Below are 14,204 nucleotides of genomic sequence, written 5' to 3' on the forward strand. Positions count from 1 at the left end.
CACTTTTGGACCAAATATATCCCTGATTATAACGGAATGACACTTGTCAACATAGGAATCAAACAACTCACCCTCAATTTTAAATACCCAATTTCCCTTTAGAAACCCGCCCATTTAACCTATTACCAACCCGTTTTCATAGTCATCTTCTCCACTTGAGATTTTCATTAAAATCAAAACTCTTAATCACTACGGAAACTTCAAGACCACAATATTGGGGGTCATTTTTTTCACCAAAAATATTTCTTGCAAAACCTCCTGCCTTTGAAGTTATTTCATCTCTTAAAAGATTAAAATAGTTGATAATTGTTGCAAGTTAGAATTCAAAATTTTATGTTTGATGTAGCATGTACTTAATATCATTCAAGTAGTTGGTCAATATTGATTAACATATTGGACAACACAAGAAACTGAACTTAAATGTGTTATGAGGTTTAATTGGAATCTCTGTTTATTTTCATGGGTGTTCAACTGACCAACAATTTAGTAGCATTAGAAAATTAGGACAACAAAGATTAAGGCAAGCTTGTGGATGGATTTTATCATCACAACGAGCAAGAATATATGAGTAACAAAATTGTGTGTTGGACCTATCGTAGTTGAGTATTTATTCTAATGGAAGCTTAGCTAGAGAAGATAATCATGAAATGGGTTTTTGGTTCAAATTGGGTATTTAAATGAGTGGGTTTCTAAAGGAAATTGGGTATTTAAAATTGGAGGTAGGTTGTTTGATTTCTATGTTGACAAATGTCCTTCCGTTAAAATCATGGGTATATTTGGCCCAAAGTATGACGGTAGGGGTATATTTGGCCCCAAAGTATAACCAAGGAAATATATTAACTATTGGGAAACATTTTTATGTATGATTTTAGTTTATCTCTCATCCATAAGGAACGAAAAATAAATAATCGATTAGGGCTCGTATCTGTTTCTTAGCCAAAGATCAAACTTTTGGTTTATTTGTTTTCCTAATGTGGTTGAGATTTATGGTTTATGATGCTATTTTGTAAAACACTTTCTGAAAGATCTAATTGCTTAAGTTTTGATTAAATTTGTGAAGGATTAAATTACATCATCTGTTTTCTTGGTGCTTAGATTTGAGTTGTTTGATCCACTCACTTTTTTTATTTTTGAATTGTAAGTGTTGTTTTTTTCTTAACATATTTTGGTCTACAAAGCTTGAAATTGCAGATCTGTAGAGCTTGAAATGGCAGATCTTCACCATTGATTTGAGATTTGTGGGAGGGGGAGTGATGAAAATCTCGAGAGCTTGAAAATGGATCGGTGTTGAATTATTGACATCAAAATTTAAGAAGGATCTTGCCAATAGTGATTATTTGGAAATGGGTGTTGATCAAGCTTTGGAGATGGGTGTTGGATCAGTGTTGAAATCAGAGGTATTGATAATGGAGGTCAACAGAAATCAACCAAGTGAATGAATGGACTAAAAATAAATAAAAATTGGATTAAAAAAATAAATAAATTTTGGATAAAAAAAATAGAATAGGGCAAATATTTGAGATCATGCCACGTGTTTTTCCGTTTAATCAAAGGGTACATATGATCCAAAATTATGACGGGAAGTGTATACATGACCCAAAAGTATAACGAATGATATAATACGTACCATTTTTAAAAGTTCGGGGTATATTTGACCTTTTTTTTTTAATAAATTCTTTATTTCAACTATTATACAATTTCATCAAATGAGTAAATCATAATTCATAAATAAGATGACATGATATAATATAATATTGATAAAGGCAACTTTCACATATAGCAAATAAAAAATTCATATTTGTATGTTATAGCAAAGTTTGCATAATTGCGCTCCATAGCAAACATAAAAAATGTATAATTCGCTATACATATACAGTTGAAGCGAATTGTATAAAACAAAGTGTATAAAACAAGAAAGAAAAAGACACTTGGGCAGAGAATTGTATAAACGAAGTATATAAAACAAATTGTATGATAATAAGTGTATCAAACGATTATATACATTTTGAATTTGTATAAAATGAGAAAGAGAAAGATAAAAGAGACTTGGACAGGGAATATACAATTGAATCAAATTGTATAAAACGAGAAAGAGAGAAAGGCAAAAGAAACTGGGCAGGGGAGTATTTTTATTGTATAATTATAAGTGTATAGGACGAAAATATATGTACTTGCATGTGTATATACAATTTTCTCACGCTTTACACAAACAGAAACGCAATTTATACATTTCGCTTTTGTTTGTATAAGTGAGAAAGGTGAGGGTTGCGAGTGAGATCTGGAAGAAGGGAGAAAGGGGAACAAAAATATATGTATTTATACAATTTTCTCTGCTTTATACAAGTGGAAACAGTTTTTATGCACTTGTGTTTGTATAAAAAGTGAGGAAGCGAGCGAGAGATTGGAGCGAGAATGGGAGAGTGGCGAACGAGATTTTTGAGAGAGAGGCGACTGGCAAATTTTGGCAAACGTTTGCTATGGAGCACAATTAAATCAAACCCTAGCTACTCCATTTAGTTTAGGTTATTAGTTTGCTATTATATACAATTATCCCTATTGATAAATCATTTGTAGCCCCTTAAAGTTGTCCGCATAATTCATTTAGATACCTCAACTAGGGCTAGTACCTACTGAACACCTATACCCCTTAAAATTCATCCCTATTTGATATTTTTTGACAATCAAGCAAATATATGAGATGTGTGTAGTGCACTCGCTATGACATGGCAGTGACATGACAAATTGATAAATTAAATGATGACATGTGGCATTTAAATCCAAAAATTTATTTAAAAAATGATATTCAAAAATACAACTATTTTGGTCTATTTACTAACTAAAAGAAATTGAAAAGAATTTTTTGAAAAAACTACCCACCAATAAAATGATGGCTCATGGATTGAGTTAAATTTTTTTAAAAGGCCCTATTTAAATAATTCAAAAATAATTTTATAAATATAAAACTAATTTTTTTTTATTGTTTTATTTAACCCCGCCGACCCATTGTCTTCACCGCCACCGACGACAATTACGATGCCAGTAAATCGTCGCCATGCCTCTTCCTTCTCTTTCATTCAATTTTATCTCTTTCACTGACATAACTAGTGCATTATCTTCGTCGCTTTGATCGTGAAATAATTATAATTATAACATTTTCTGGTAATAAATAATTCGCCGAATCAATATTTGAGACGTAGATCTAAAAAAAAAACAAAAAAGCAAGAGAAGAACCATAAATTGTGAGAGAAAGAGAGAGGTGCAGGGCATGGGGTGGTTTGTGCATAGTTGCAGGTAAGGGAAATATAGGGGTGGGTTGTGCATAGTTGCATGTAAGGAAAATATAGGGGTGGGTTGTGCATAGTTGCAGGAGAAGAAGACAACTTCTTCTTCTTTTTTTTGTTCATTATTTCCTTTTAAATAAAATATTAATTTGGGTGTAAAAGTTAGAGAAAAAAATTATTTTGGTACCTTTACGCGCTTAAAGAGAGTAAATCACATGTTTTTTAACATGTCAGCATTTTGTGTTCAATGGGCATGACTTTTGAACCATTGAGGTGTTCAACAGGAACATCGTATAGTTGAGGTGTCTAAGTGAAATATGCGGACAACTTTGAGGGGCTGCATATGACTTAGGCCATAGATAAATGTCAGTAATTATAAACATTTAAATATACGTAATTTTATAAAGTGTCAACAATAATAGTACACGGCGAGCTTATGTGTTTTCAAATTTTAAAACAATATTTTTTTTTTACAAAATATACATATATGAATCGACTTCTACATTAAAATTTTTGAAATTTGAATTCTATTTTTTGAATTTAAAATTTAAAATCACGGTCCACAAATTAAATATTGAAAAGCCTACCTGGATGGTATGTCCTTCGATCGATTAAATAGTCAACCACAATTACTATCACCGTCTATCACTATTACCTACCATCTACAGCCACCATCATTAATTATCACTATCGTCAATCATTATATATAAATTTAATTAATTTAGTATGTTATTTAAATTTTATTTTTAATTTTTTTAAAAAAAAATAAATTTTATACATTGAGAAAATAATTTTTTTAATGAAAAATTCTGCATATTTTGATATTTAAACATAAATTAATCTTAATAAAAAACAAATAAAGTTCAATGAACCAACGATCTTGATAAGTGTCGTGTTTATTAAAGGCTCTGTGCTGTCCCTACTACCTTTCCGTATCAGCCAAACTTGTTGGAGGTGTAAAGCCAAATGACCACCTCCTCCTACACTTTCTTTGATTTTGACATTTTAGACCTTTTCTTTTTCTTTTCTTTTTTTTGGTTCCAATGTTTTGAAATTTTGTATTAGAATTAAATTAAATTTGAATTGCTTTGTTTATATTTAATTGAGGGACTCTTGTTTTAATATTTAAAATTTATATTAAAATTTAATAATATTCAAATTATTTAACTCATTGACGAGTGAATTTTTAATACAATTTAATATAGAGCTTTAATTAAGAATGAAATTGTTTCACCGTCACCACAGGAAAGAGAAGAGAAGGGTCGGTGATAGACTCAATTCCAATAGTGAATGAATATGAACACAAATGTTGGGCGAGAGGTTGAATGTTGAACAAATTTCACCTCTAATTCAACATGCGGTTTTCCTTTTTTTTCTTTAAATTTCCAATACTATATTCTTCTTATGATTCATTCCATTTATAATAAAAAGGTGGAACAAATAATTGATAAAGATACCTTTTTTTTCGTTTCTTTTCTAGAACCATAAAGCATATTCTTTCCTTTAAGGGGATAATTAACAAACTCATTCATAAACCCTAACGTACTATTAATCTCAATCCAAGAATCTTTTTTTTTCTTGATCCACTCACATTTTCAGGTTGGATTTTCTATCTTTTTGTTATGGTTTTTTATTGCAATTTATTTTATGATTTTGCCTCTTTTTTTTTTTTAATAATATGTTGAAACGCCTCTTAATTTCCTTGATCATTGCATATGAGATATATATATCTATGTTTTAATCGCTTAATCTTATGTGTTTATTTTAGTAAGTATTTTGAATTACTTGCCTCAATATTGTGTTTATGAAATGTATGATGTTGATGGTAGCTAATGCTGTTTTTCCTAGTTTGCCTTTAATTCATTGCAAGTGTATCAATGTTTTCTAATTTGATACATTGTTTGAGTAGGTGATTTCTGCCCAATCGGTAGTGATAGGGGAGCTATAAGGCCCTTGTAGGAACTGATAACTAAAAATGCGGAACAATTTCATGGATGGTGATTGGGGTTCATCAGAAATGTTCCCAATTGATCCTCTTATGCCGTATGGATTTGGAGCCAATTTCCTCTCTCATTTATCATTGATTGTTGATGGTTCTAGAAATTTATATGTGCCTGGAAGTCAGGCACTTCAAGAAGCATTTAAGTGCTTTTCAAAATATGCTGGGGCACTGCTAGTTTGGTTTGCCACCGGAACGAACTCCAGAGGTAATAACCAAATATCAGGCGGTTATCGAAGTTCAAGAAATACAAGGTCTGGAATGTCAATTCAAACACAAGAAACAACTTCAAGTAGACATTATTTTATGGAACTCTTCTGGCAATCAAGATGCAAAGGGAAAATTACCATCCCTGTGATATTTAGGAAGATTTCAAAGTTCACTGTGAATCAAATGTACAAAGAAGCAAAACATCTTCAATCAATTCCTGTTCTCTCACTAGCTGCTGCTTTAGTACCTCCATTTGAAAATTTGTAAGCTTTTCTTCTCAATAAATTTCATTGTGAACTCTTTTAACTCTGATTTCTTATGAGATGGATTTATTTAAAGCCATATACATTACCTTCACAGAAAGAAAAAGAAAAAGAACCCCATTTAGGTTTTGACTACTGCTTTTGCGCTGAGGTTCCTATAATTGCTTTTGGTCAAATGAATGATTAACAGCTCTGGTGATGTTCTATCTGTTCAACTGGATAGTAGTGCTATGGAATCACACAGTGGTGAGGATCACCGGCCCTGTGAGGTAGATCACCGGGGATGTGATAATTCATTTTTCCAGAATTTAAATTGGTCTAGACATGCAGTTGAGCCCAGAACGGGTATTGAGTTTCCTACTATCTTGGACAACCTAATAGCTGGGGAGCGAAATTCCAGTTTCACATCAGAGGTAAATATGTCAAACATGAACTACCGGTATTCAACTGATAATTGAAGTGTATATTTCTTGAGATACTCATTTCTGTTCTTAGATTTAGCTATTCATACTTTACAAGGGTCCTATCCTGCAATTATTTTGTTTGTTCAGCAGTAACTGCACCACTTTGATCACGACTCCTCTATATTGCAATCCCAGCTTAAATGGACAGTCCAATTAGACTTTTGGTTTCTGACTTGCTATTTGGTTCAGTTAATTGAGTGGTGTGGTTCCCGAATCTTGTTAATTAATGGCCAAATTGATGATACTGAAGTTAGATGTGCTTCAAACTGAAGAAAATATGTGCATTCTATTATGACTATTTGATTTTAGACTTCAGTCTTCTAGCCATTTAAGTAAGAGAAGAGCAGACAGCCAGAGAAGAAGAGAAAAGGCAATCTATTTTAACTTTGCAACATGACAAATACCAAACCAGACATTAGTGAATGCAACAGTGAAAAATATTAATATGATCAGTTCCATGGTTTCAAACATGAAATCCCAAAAGAAACAATAGGAAATGGAAAAATTATGTATATGTTTTTGCCTATCAGCCATACTGCAAAATTATTCGAGTCAACACAGTGAGGAACCTCCCCCCACTTTTCTCTTATGGACTAAACAATGGACTTGCTCATATTACTAGTCTCAAACTTAAAAAAGGAGGATACGGGTAGTTTATGGCGAACATAAAATTAGTGAATTAATGATGAATCATCATATATACATTTTGCCGTGCTCACCTAGGCACTCTTTGTCAAAGTAGAGCGAAATGGATTGTGAGGATTCATATGCTGATCCAAACTGGTTTAACCTAATAGTGGATTGTAGACATTAACGAGATACATATGCATATACCATATAATTAAGAGAGGGAGAGAGATCATTGAGGTCGGTAGCGTATAGGTGATTCAGGAGAGGAAAGTGAATAACTGGGAAGTTCAGAATGAAACAAGGAGGAGGGGAAAAAAGCTCCTTAAATTATAAATGCTTACTGCAGAAAGAAGAAAAGGAGATACTGATTTTGACATGTTGATTTTAACCCTGCTATAATATGGGAGAAGATTACCTGTAACCTTGGAAAAGCTAAATTGATTACTATACCCATTAACAATTCTTTGATAACGTGTATCAGTTAATGTTAGTCGGTTTTGTAGAATCAAATTAGAAAGAGCCACCACTATCCCAGAAACTAAACTTGGAAAAGAAGAAGATAGGGAACACACTGTAAGAAAAAAAATGACCAAAGCAATTAAGCCAATATGCTTGGATGCTTTCTACAACTATGCCTTGATGTGAAAGGTTACTTTTTAGATTCTTTCCTTCCAATGTTTGGTAATATTATCTATGTCAGCATAATATTAGAGGAAGAAGTTAATTTCACCATTCTCTTAGTTGCATTGCCTTGTTCCGTTTCTGGCTGATCAATGTCCTTTTGCCTAGTTCACTATTTACATAGATAAGATGTTAGTGAAAAGTTGAAGCGGTAAAAGTAGAGTGTCTAACTATTTCCTTTCTCGAACAAAAGAATAAAAAAGTAGACATGAAATAGTATCTTGCATGGCATTTCCAATATTCGATGCTATGATATTATTTGATTTTGTAAGATCCTGGCATTGGTCTGAGAAAATGTAATCTTGAATCCTCTCTTCAGATATCCATTTCCCATACGATCTGGCTGAAATCTTAATCCAAGTTCAGACATTGTTATGCTGCACTTATGAGTTCAGTAGCCAATAGAAGTTCAAAATGACTTTTTTAAATTGTTCATAAAAGTTTAAAATGACTTCTGCTTGAATTTTAGGTCCTTGTTGGGACTGGATCCAGAATAATGAAAATTATCAGAATCAAATCTCTAAAGGTTTATGCATTTGGTTTCTGTAAGTTCCAGCTCTCTCTAGACTGCCATGAGCTTTATAACAAGTTCAAAAGTTCCATCTTCAGAGCTTAACTATCTTTTGTTATGAATAGATGTGCATCCTTTTGATGTCTGCCAGAAGTTGGGTTGGAAATATGCCTCAGTTCCTTTTTGTGAACTGAACAAACAACAAGATTTTTATCAGGATCTTCTCAGGTATGCATTTATTTAAAACTGTTTAGTGCTTAAGTTTGCACTTACTTTATGATAAGTAACTTTTTGAATCTAAGTTGCCTGTTTTGATATTTGGATTTTTGCTTCTAGCTGTAGTAATTGATATTCAAATCTCCATGTAATATATATTGTTTTCCTGAGCTGTTAAAATGAAGTTATGTATTATACAGTAGGAATGCTCTGTATCTCTGTACTTTTTGCTGTGTCTCCTTGGTCCTCTTTTAATGAATTTTACCTTATCTTTATTATTAAGAATGAACTGTGTCGTGTGACCTCAATTATGCCCATTAGTGAACTAACCAAGCTTCTTTCTTCATTTCTTTTGCTGCTTTGATAGTACATATTTTCACTCCTCTTTATCCTACACTATATATATAGCTTTTCCTCTCTTCTTGTTAAAGTTACTCCTTTTCATCTGAGCTTTTCATGTTTCTTTTCTCCCCTTTGCTTCACTAGAAACCTTTTACCATCACCAGTTTCAACTGGTGACGTCATGGATAATGATCATTTCTCCTATGCACATCAATGATTTAGATTGTCAATATCATTCTTGTGTTGCTATTCCAACCAATTCTAGAACAGTAGCCTTATCACGTGAGTGGCTTATAAAACTAAAAAATAATTAGTTATAATATATGATGCCCCCTCCCCCCCACAAACACACACAAAAAAAAGGGGAAGGGAACACTTAAGTGAAGCGGTGTAGGATCTTTTCCTCACAAAATTGTATTGTTTGGTTCATTTGTTTATCTTTGAAGCGCCCTAATTATACACTCGCACAAATGAAATGGGTGGATTAGTGTGGGGGATTAATGGGTTAGATTTTGATATGTTGAGTTCAGGGTTAGACACTTGAGAAGCAACACTAGTCTTCAAGCTCAAGAAGCATATGCCATTTTATGAAGTGCTTAGAGCTTGTGCTGTGTTGCTATTGTTTTCTCATACCAGTGCTGTTGGACGTTCTGCAGGGAAGACATAAGCATGACTGTAAGGCTTGTTGTTAGCTGCAATGGAATCAAAATCAACACAGTTCGAGAGTACGTTGAAATTTTCTCTCCAGATCTTGAAAAGCTCTGCTCTCACCCTTTCATGTTACCATGTTAGACATTGTGTTTCCATCAGATAAAATCCTGTTTTATAAAATCAAATAGTTCACTATTTCATGAATTGTTTTCAAAATTATATGAGTAGTTAGCTAAATATGATGTACTTCCCACTTCCTTATATTGAAAAACTGACAACTTTTAAACCAATCAAAAAAAGAAAAATGATAGCCTTTAGATTGTTCCTTGTGGCCTCAATACTGTTGAATTGATTTGTAAGAGCTGCCATTGCTCTTCCTGATAATTGTATTGAGGCAATTAATGATATTGAATTACAAATTGAGAAGTGCCTTGAAACTGCATCTACTATTACGCTAAAGGAAAAAAAAATACCTCTGTTCCACTTAGTTTGATACTTTCATTATTAATCCTTTCCAAAACGAACAAACGTTCCTATATTTTCTTAATGAGAAGCCATGGAAATGTTTAAGACCATAAGTTCCAAAAGTTATATAGCCACACAAATGTTATGATATATTTAAGTCCACAAGTTCCGAACTTTGTCCCATCTTAATTACAAAAGTCTCTTGAGTGAAATTTCCAAACACATGGAAGCTTCAAATTTGCCATTCATTGACTTATATTCTGAACTCTGTTTCAATTGCCAATTTCTGCAGTGTCTTTGAGAAATCTCTTCGAGCTCGGTTGTTCAAGGTAAGCCCAACAGTTGTCTTCCACTCACATTTATTTTTCCTAGGTATTTACTACTGCCAGAGAAGAAAAAGACCCTCAATATTGACATTCTTTGTTTCTCTTACAGGCAAATCCTGACACCGATTATCACTGTCTAGAAACATTTGGTTCTATGTTCTCTCAGGATATTCCTATACATGCAGTAAGCAATCTACAACCTTCCCACCATCCATTTATTCTAGGAAGCCTCCTCATTTATTATTATAATATATATATACATGACCGAAATTTTCAGGGTACAACAATCAATTTTCGACGAACAACTGATGGACATTTAATTACTGAGAGTAAGTTAAATATACTTGAGAACACATACTCTTCTACTTGCTTATTCTTTTAATAAAGGGATTACGCAAAACATCTCACTTTTGGACTACTATCCTTTGCAGTCGGAGGCAACCATATTGGAGCAGTTCAGAGTAGAGAATTGTGTAGTAAGTGAACTGTCCTTTTAACTTATTACTAGGCACTTCTGGACATACTGCACAAAGTGGCAAAGATATTGATTCTTGGGGAACTAATTAGAAGGAGAAAATGTATGGGATAAAGATAGATACTTACACTTGTTATTCTTGCTTTTCCAGGGGCAATTTTTGATATGTACATTGGTGATGTTCCTATATGTGAGGAAACAAAAGAAGAGATCGGGAAAAATGTTGCAAGTATAATTAGGGGGTGTTAAAAAGATGGGGTGCTTCTACAAGAGCTTATTTGCTTGTAATAGTTCAGGTTCTTGTGAACTGGACTTTTTCATAGTGCAGTTCATAGCGTCTCGAGTACTAGACATAAATCTCAAAATGAACATAGGTTTCATGAGGATAAATGATTGTTAGTCTTATATATGTAGAATTATTTATTTTAGGCAGGGTTCTTATATTCAAAATTGATTAGAATACAAGATTTCTTGTAACCTTGTTGGCGAGCCACCATTACAGAGCTGTCCCTCGGCCAACTGTTGTAAATGAAAATAGAGCTTGTTCTGCATTTTTTGGGCTTAAGCTTCTCTCATATTCTGTATAATATTTGGTTGATCTTGTCAAGTGATTTGTAGTATTATAAAAATCTGCTAGTTGGATAGGATATAAACTAATATGTATAAGAATTATAGGATTGGTTGTTGTGGGCAGCAACATGGCTGCAAATATAGGCCAACATACTTCAAAGTCATTCCAAAAAGGTAGAACCAATCATCTTGTTGTATTATTTTTTGACACTTTTCGCAGATATGATAATATAGAGTGTAATAAATTCAAAATGCAGGTTTGTTTAGCTAGTTTTTATTTCTCCTCTTCCCCATTTTTTCCAGTCACTACCTCCCACCATTTTGCCAAACTTATATCCCTTCAATAATATTCCCAATATCTCTTTATCTCTTATAGAATAATTTATTTGAATTTTTGTTTTCCACATCACTTATAACAAAAGAGTGAAAGAAAATAGACTCTCTCAAAATATATGTACAAGAAAATAAAAAAAATTAAATTTGATAATTAACTCTTAAGGAGAAAAACTTCACCAAAGAACACACTTTATGCCAAAAAGTCATGAACATAAATTTGGAAAAGATTGGTAAATAACCTCCTTTGGGTAAATCTCACTATCATAAATCATGAACGGCTCAACTTTTCTACAACTAGACTTGTGACTAATTTTGACTACTTGAATGAACAATCCAACCCCAAAAATTGATTTTTCTCTTTTAAGAAATTGATTTTCTTTATATATTTGGCTAGCTTTATAAGTTAATTAACAATGAGCGAGTTAATACTTAGAGACAACTGAAGAACATAGTAAAAATTGTTATTCATTGAAGGAGCTTATGATCAGAGAAGACAATTGTGGTGGGATGGAGTGACGGAGCTGCAAAATAGTGTTTTAAATAAAATTCTGGTAAACACCTTTTTTCGTTATCGTTGGACTAAAGGCTACGTGTCTTTGGTTCATTGAATACTTTAATATATATTTTGACCATTTTTTTCTCTTTAATTTGTGTATGTATATGATGTAACAATCTAAATTAAGTTGCAATGCAATTGGCCATTTAATTTATGTTGGAAGTGATTGTAACCACTCTTTAAGGCTTTTAAAGACGTATCTCAAAAAGTGTCAAAATAACAAAAAGGATATTCTTGTGAATTTGGGCCTTGTTAGATTAATTGTGATTGGGCTGGGATTTTCAAGCTAGATTGAATCACTTTGTGAGTCCACCGTGGAGGTTCGTGCCATGATATCCTTGTGATGAGGGTAAATTGATCGATATGGTACTATTTAGAGCATTTTTTGTCGAGTTCGACTCATGACCGTTATCTTAGCCATAATTCGAGCCCTAGCTTGTCAAGCAATTTATTAGTCATGGTTCAAGTCCTAACACAACATTATCAGTTTTAGAATATATCATATTATATTATAAGTGGGAAGTCCTTTAGCTCAAAATTGAATTGCGAATTTGCCCTTCACTTGAACATTATTTGAATATATATAACATTATATGAAAATAAAAGCGGAATATTTTCATTTTTAATGACCTGAAAAATAAATTCACACTTCAATTACAATAATTAGGATAATTGAAAAGACAACAGTTAAACTTACATTTAAATAACAATGAATAGGGTAAACAAAAAGGCAATTGAAAGTAATAAATCTTTTTTCCAAGTGAATAATGACTTTCTTCAGGTAAATAAAGAAACTATGTTTATCTTTAAGTAAATCATTTCATTTTCATATACATTTCAAAAGGTATGGAAGATATAGGAACGCTATTTTAATTAAGAAATCGAAGACTTTAAGACAATCATGAAGAACATATGAAGTGTGGTGTCTGCAACGATTTCTCGACAGCGACAACGGTGAGAAACTGATTTTGTGTTCCTAGAAATCTCATAGTCCTCCAGCATCCCCTGCCCTTCATCATTTTTCTTTTTTGAAACTTGAAGGTTTCAAATTTTTAACACTATTTCTTTTTTGTTGTTTTCTTCTAACCCCCCCCCCCCTCCTCTTATTGTAAAATATGTCTCTTCTTAGATTTATATGTGATGCAATTTGAAGTGTTCTTGAAATTCAAGGTATTTTGATTTATCCGAGTATTTCTATAACGCAGTTTCAATCAGGATATTCACTAGTTTTTTCCCTTTCTCTATTTTGTTAGTCTTTATTTGTTCCTTTTTACCCTTTTTTACTTTTTTTTCTTAGTTTGTTTTTCATTTTTTAAAAGGTGAAATTTCAACAATAAATATGATGAAAGTATATAATTTACAGGTAATTGTAAAATAATTTTACCTTTAAGAATCACACATGGTATTTTTCGCAGCTATAATTTTTTTTATGCAATATATTTATTCTCTTATTATTACATATAGGTTTTTAAATTGTATACATCATCATTTCTCTTATAAGAGTCTTTCCTTTTCCTATTTAATTTTTGGGTGATTAAAGATTAAGATCTTAGTTAGAGAACATATTTTAATCTTAGTATGTCTTAAATATTATTTTCTCTTCAGTTTGAATTTGTAATATTTTTTCCTTCAAATTATATATGACTCATCACAAGCATGTTTATAATGTTATTATTGGTTCGTCTGTTTTTTTATTTTGTTAATTTATTTTTCGTTTATTAAAAATTAAATTTGAAAACTAAAAGAAATTAATTATTTTTACTATTTGAATAGAGTGATGATCTTTTCATGAATACTGAAACATCATATCATCAAAAACTAACACAAATAGTGTTATATTTCATGTAAATACAATAAAATATACTCATATATAGACCCATGGACTTTATCACAAGTAATTGCATTCTCAAGACAATCTTATCGTATTGTCGTTAAGCTTCGATGTTTATGTTCTTTATAGAAAATGCAAAATGTGTAATTGAAATTTATATTTCTGATAAATTTGTCTCACGCCTTTGTTATTTTAGTAAAGGCATTAAATATATTTATTATTATTTTTCTATCATGAATTCATAGACATATTTTACAGTCATGATTCACATATTTCTGGTTTGATAGAAAATGCACCATTCTATTTTATGATTTATTTTAATGAATAAAAAATAAATAGTAAAATTAATATTGTTAATTTCAATATCTATACCTTATAACTCACTTCTAAATAAATA

General features: G+C 31.8%; 1 protein-coding gene across 1 annotated transcript; it reads left to right on the plus strand.

Moving 5' to 3' along the window:
- The first annotated feature begins 4,519 nt into the window (after positions 1 to 4,519).
- Positions 4,520 to 11,101, plus strand: LOC107026892 (fatty-acid-binding protein 2). Its single transcript, XM_015228001.2, has 11 exons — positions 4,520 to 4,880; positions 5,191 to 5,753; positions 5,944 to 6,166; positions 7,998 to 8,073; positions 8,165 to 8,267; positions 9,254 to 9,322; positions 10,006 to 10,042; positions 10,149 to 10,223; positions 10,317 to 10,368; positions 10,471 to 10,515; positions 10,666 to 11,101. Exons 2-11 carry the CDS (start codon positions 5,257 to 5,259, stop codon positions 10,761 to 10,763), a joined length of 1,275 nt encoding a protein of 424 aa, XP_015083487.1. The 5' UTR covers positions 4,520 to 4,880; positions 5,191 to 5,256; the 3' UTR covers positions 10,764 to 11,101.
- Positions 11,102 to 14,204: the final 3,103 nt, after the last annotated feature.

The sequence above is a fragment of the Solanum pennellii genome, chromosome 8 (genome assembly GCF_001406875.1).
Source record: "Solanum pennellii chromosome 8, SPENNV200".
Lineage (NCBI taxonomy): Eukaryota > Viridiplantae > Streptophyta > Magnoliopsida > Solanales > Solanaceae > Solanum > Solanum pennellii.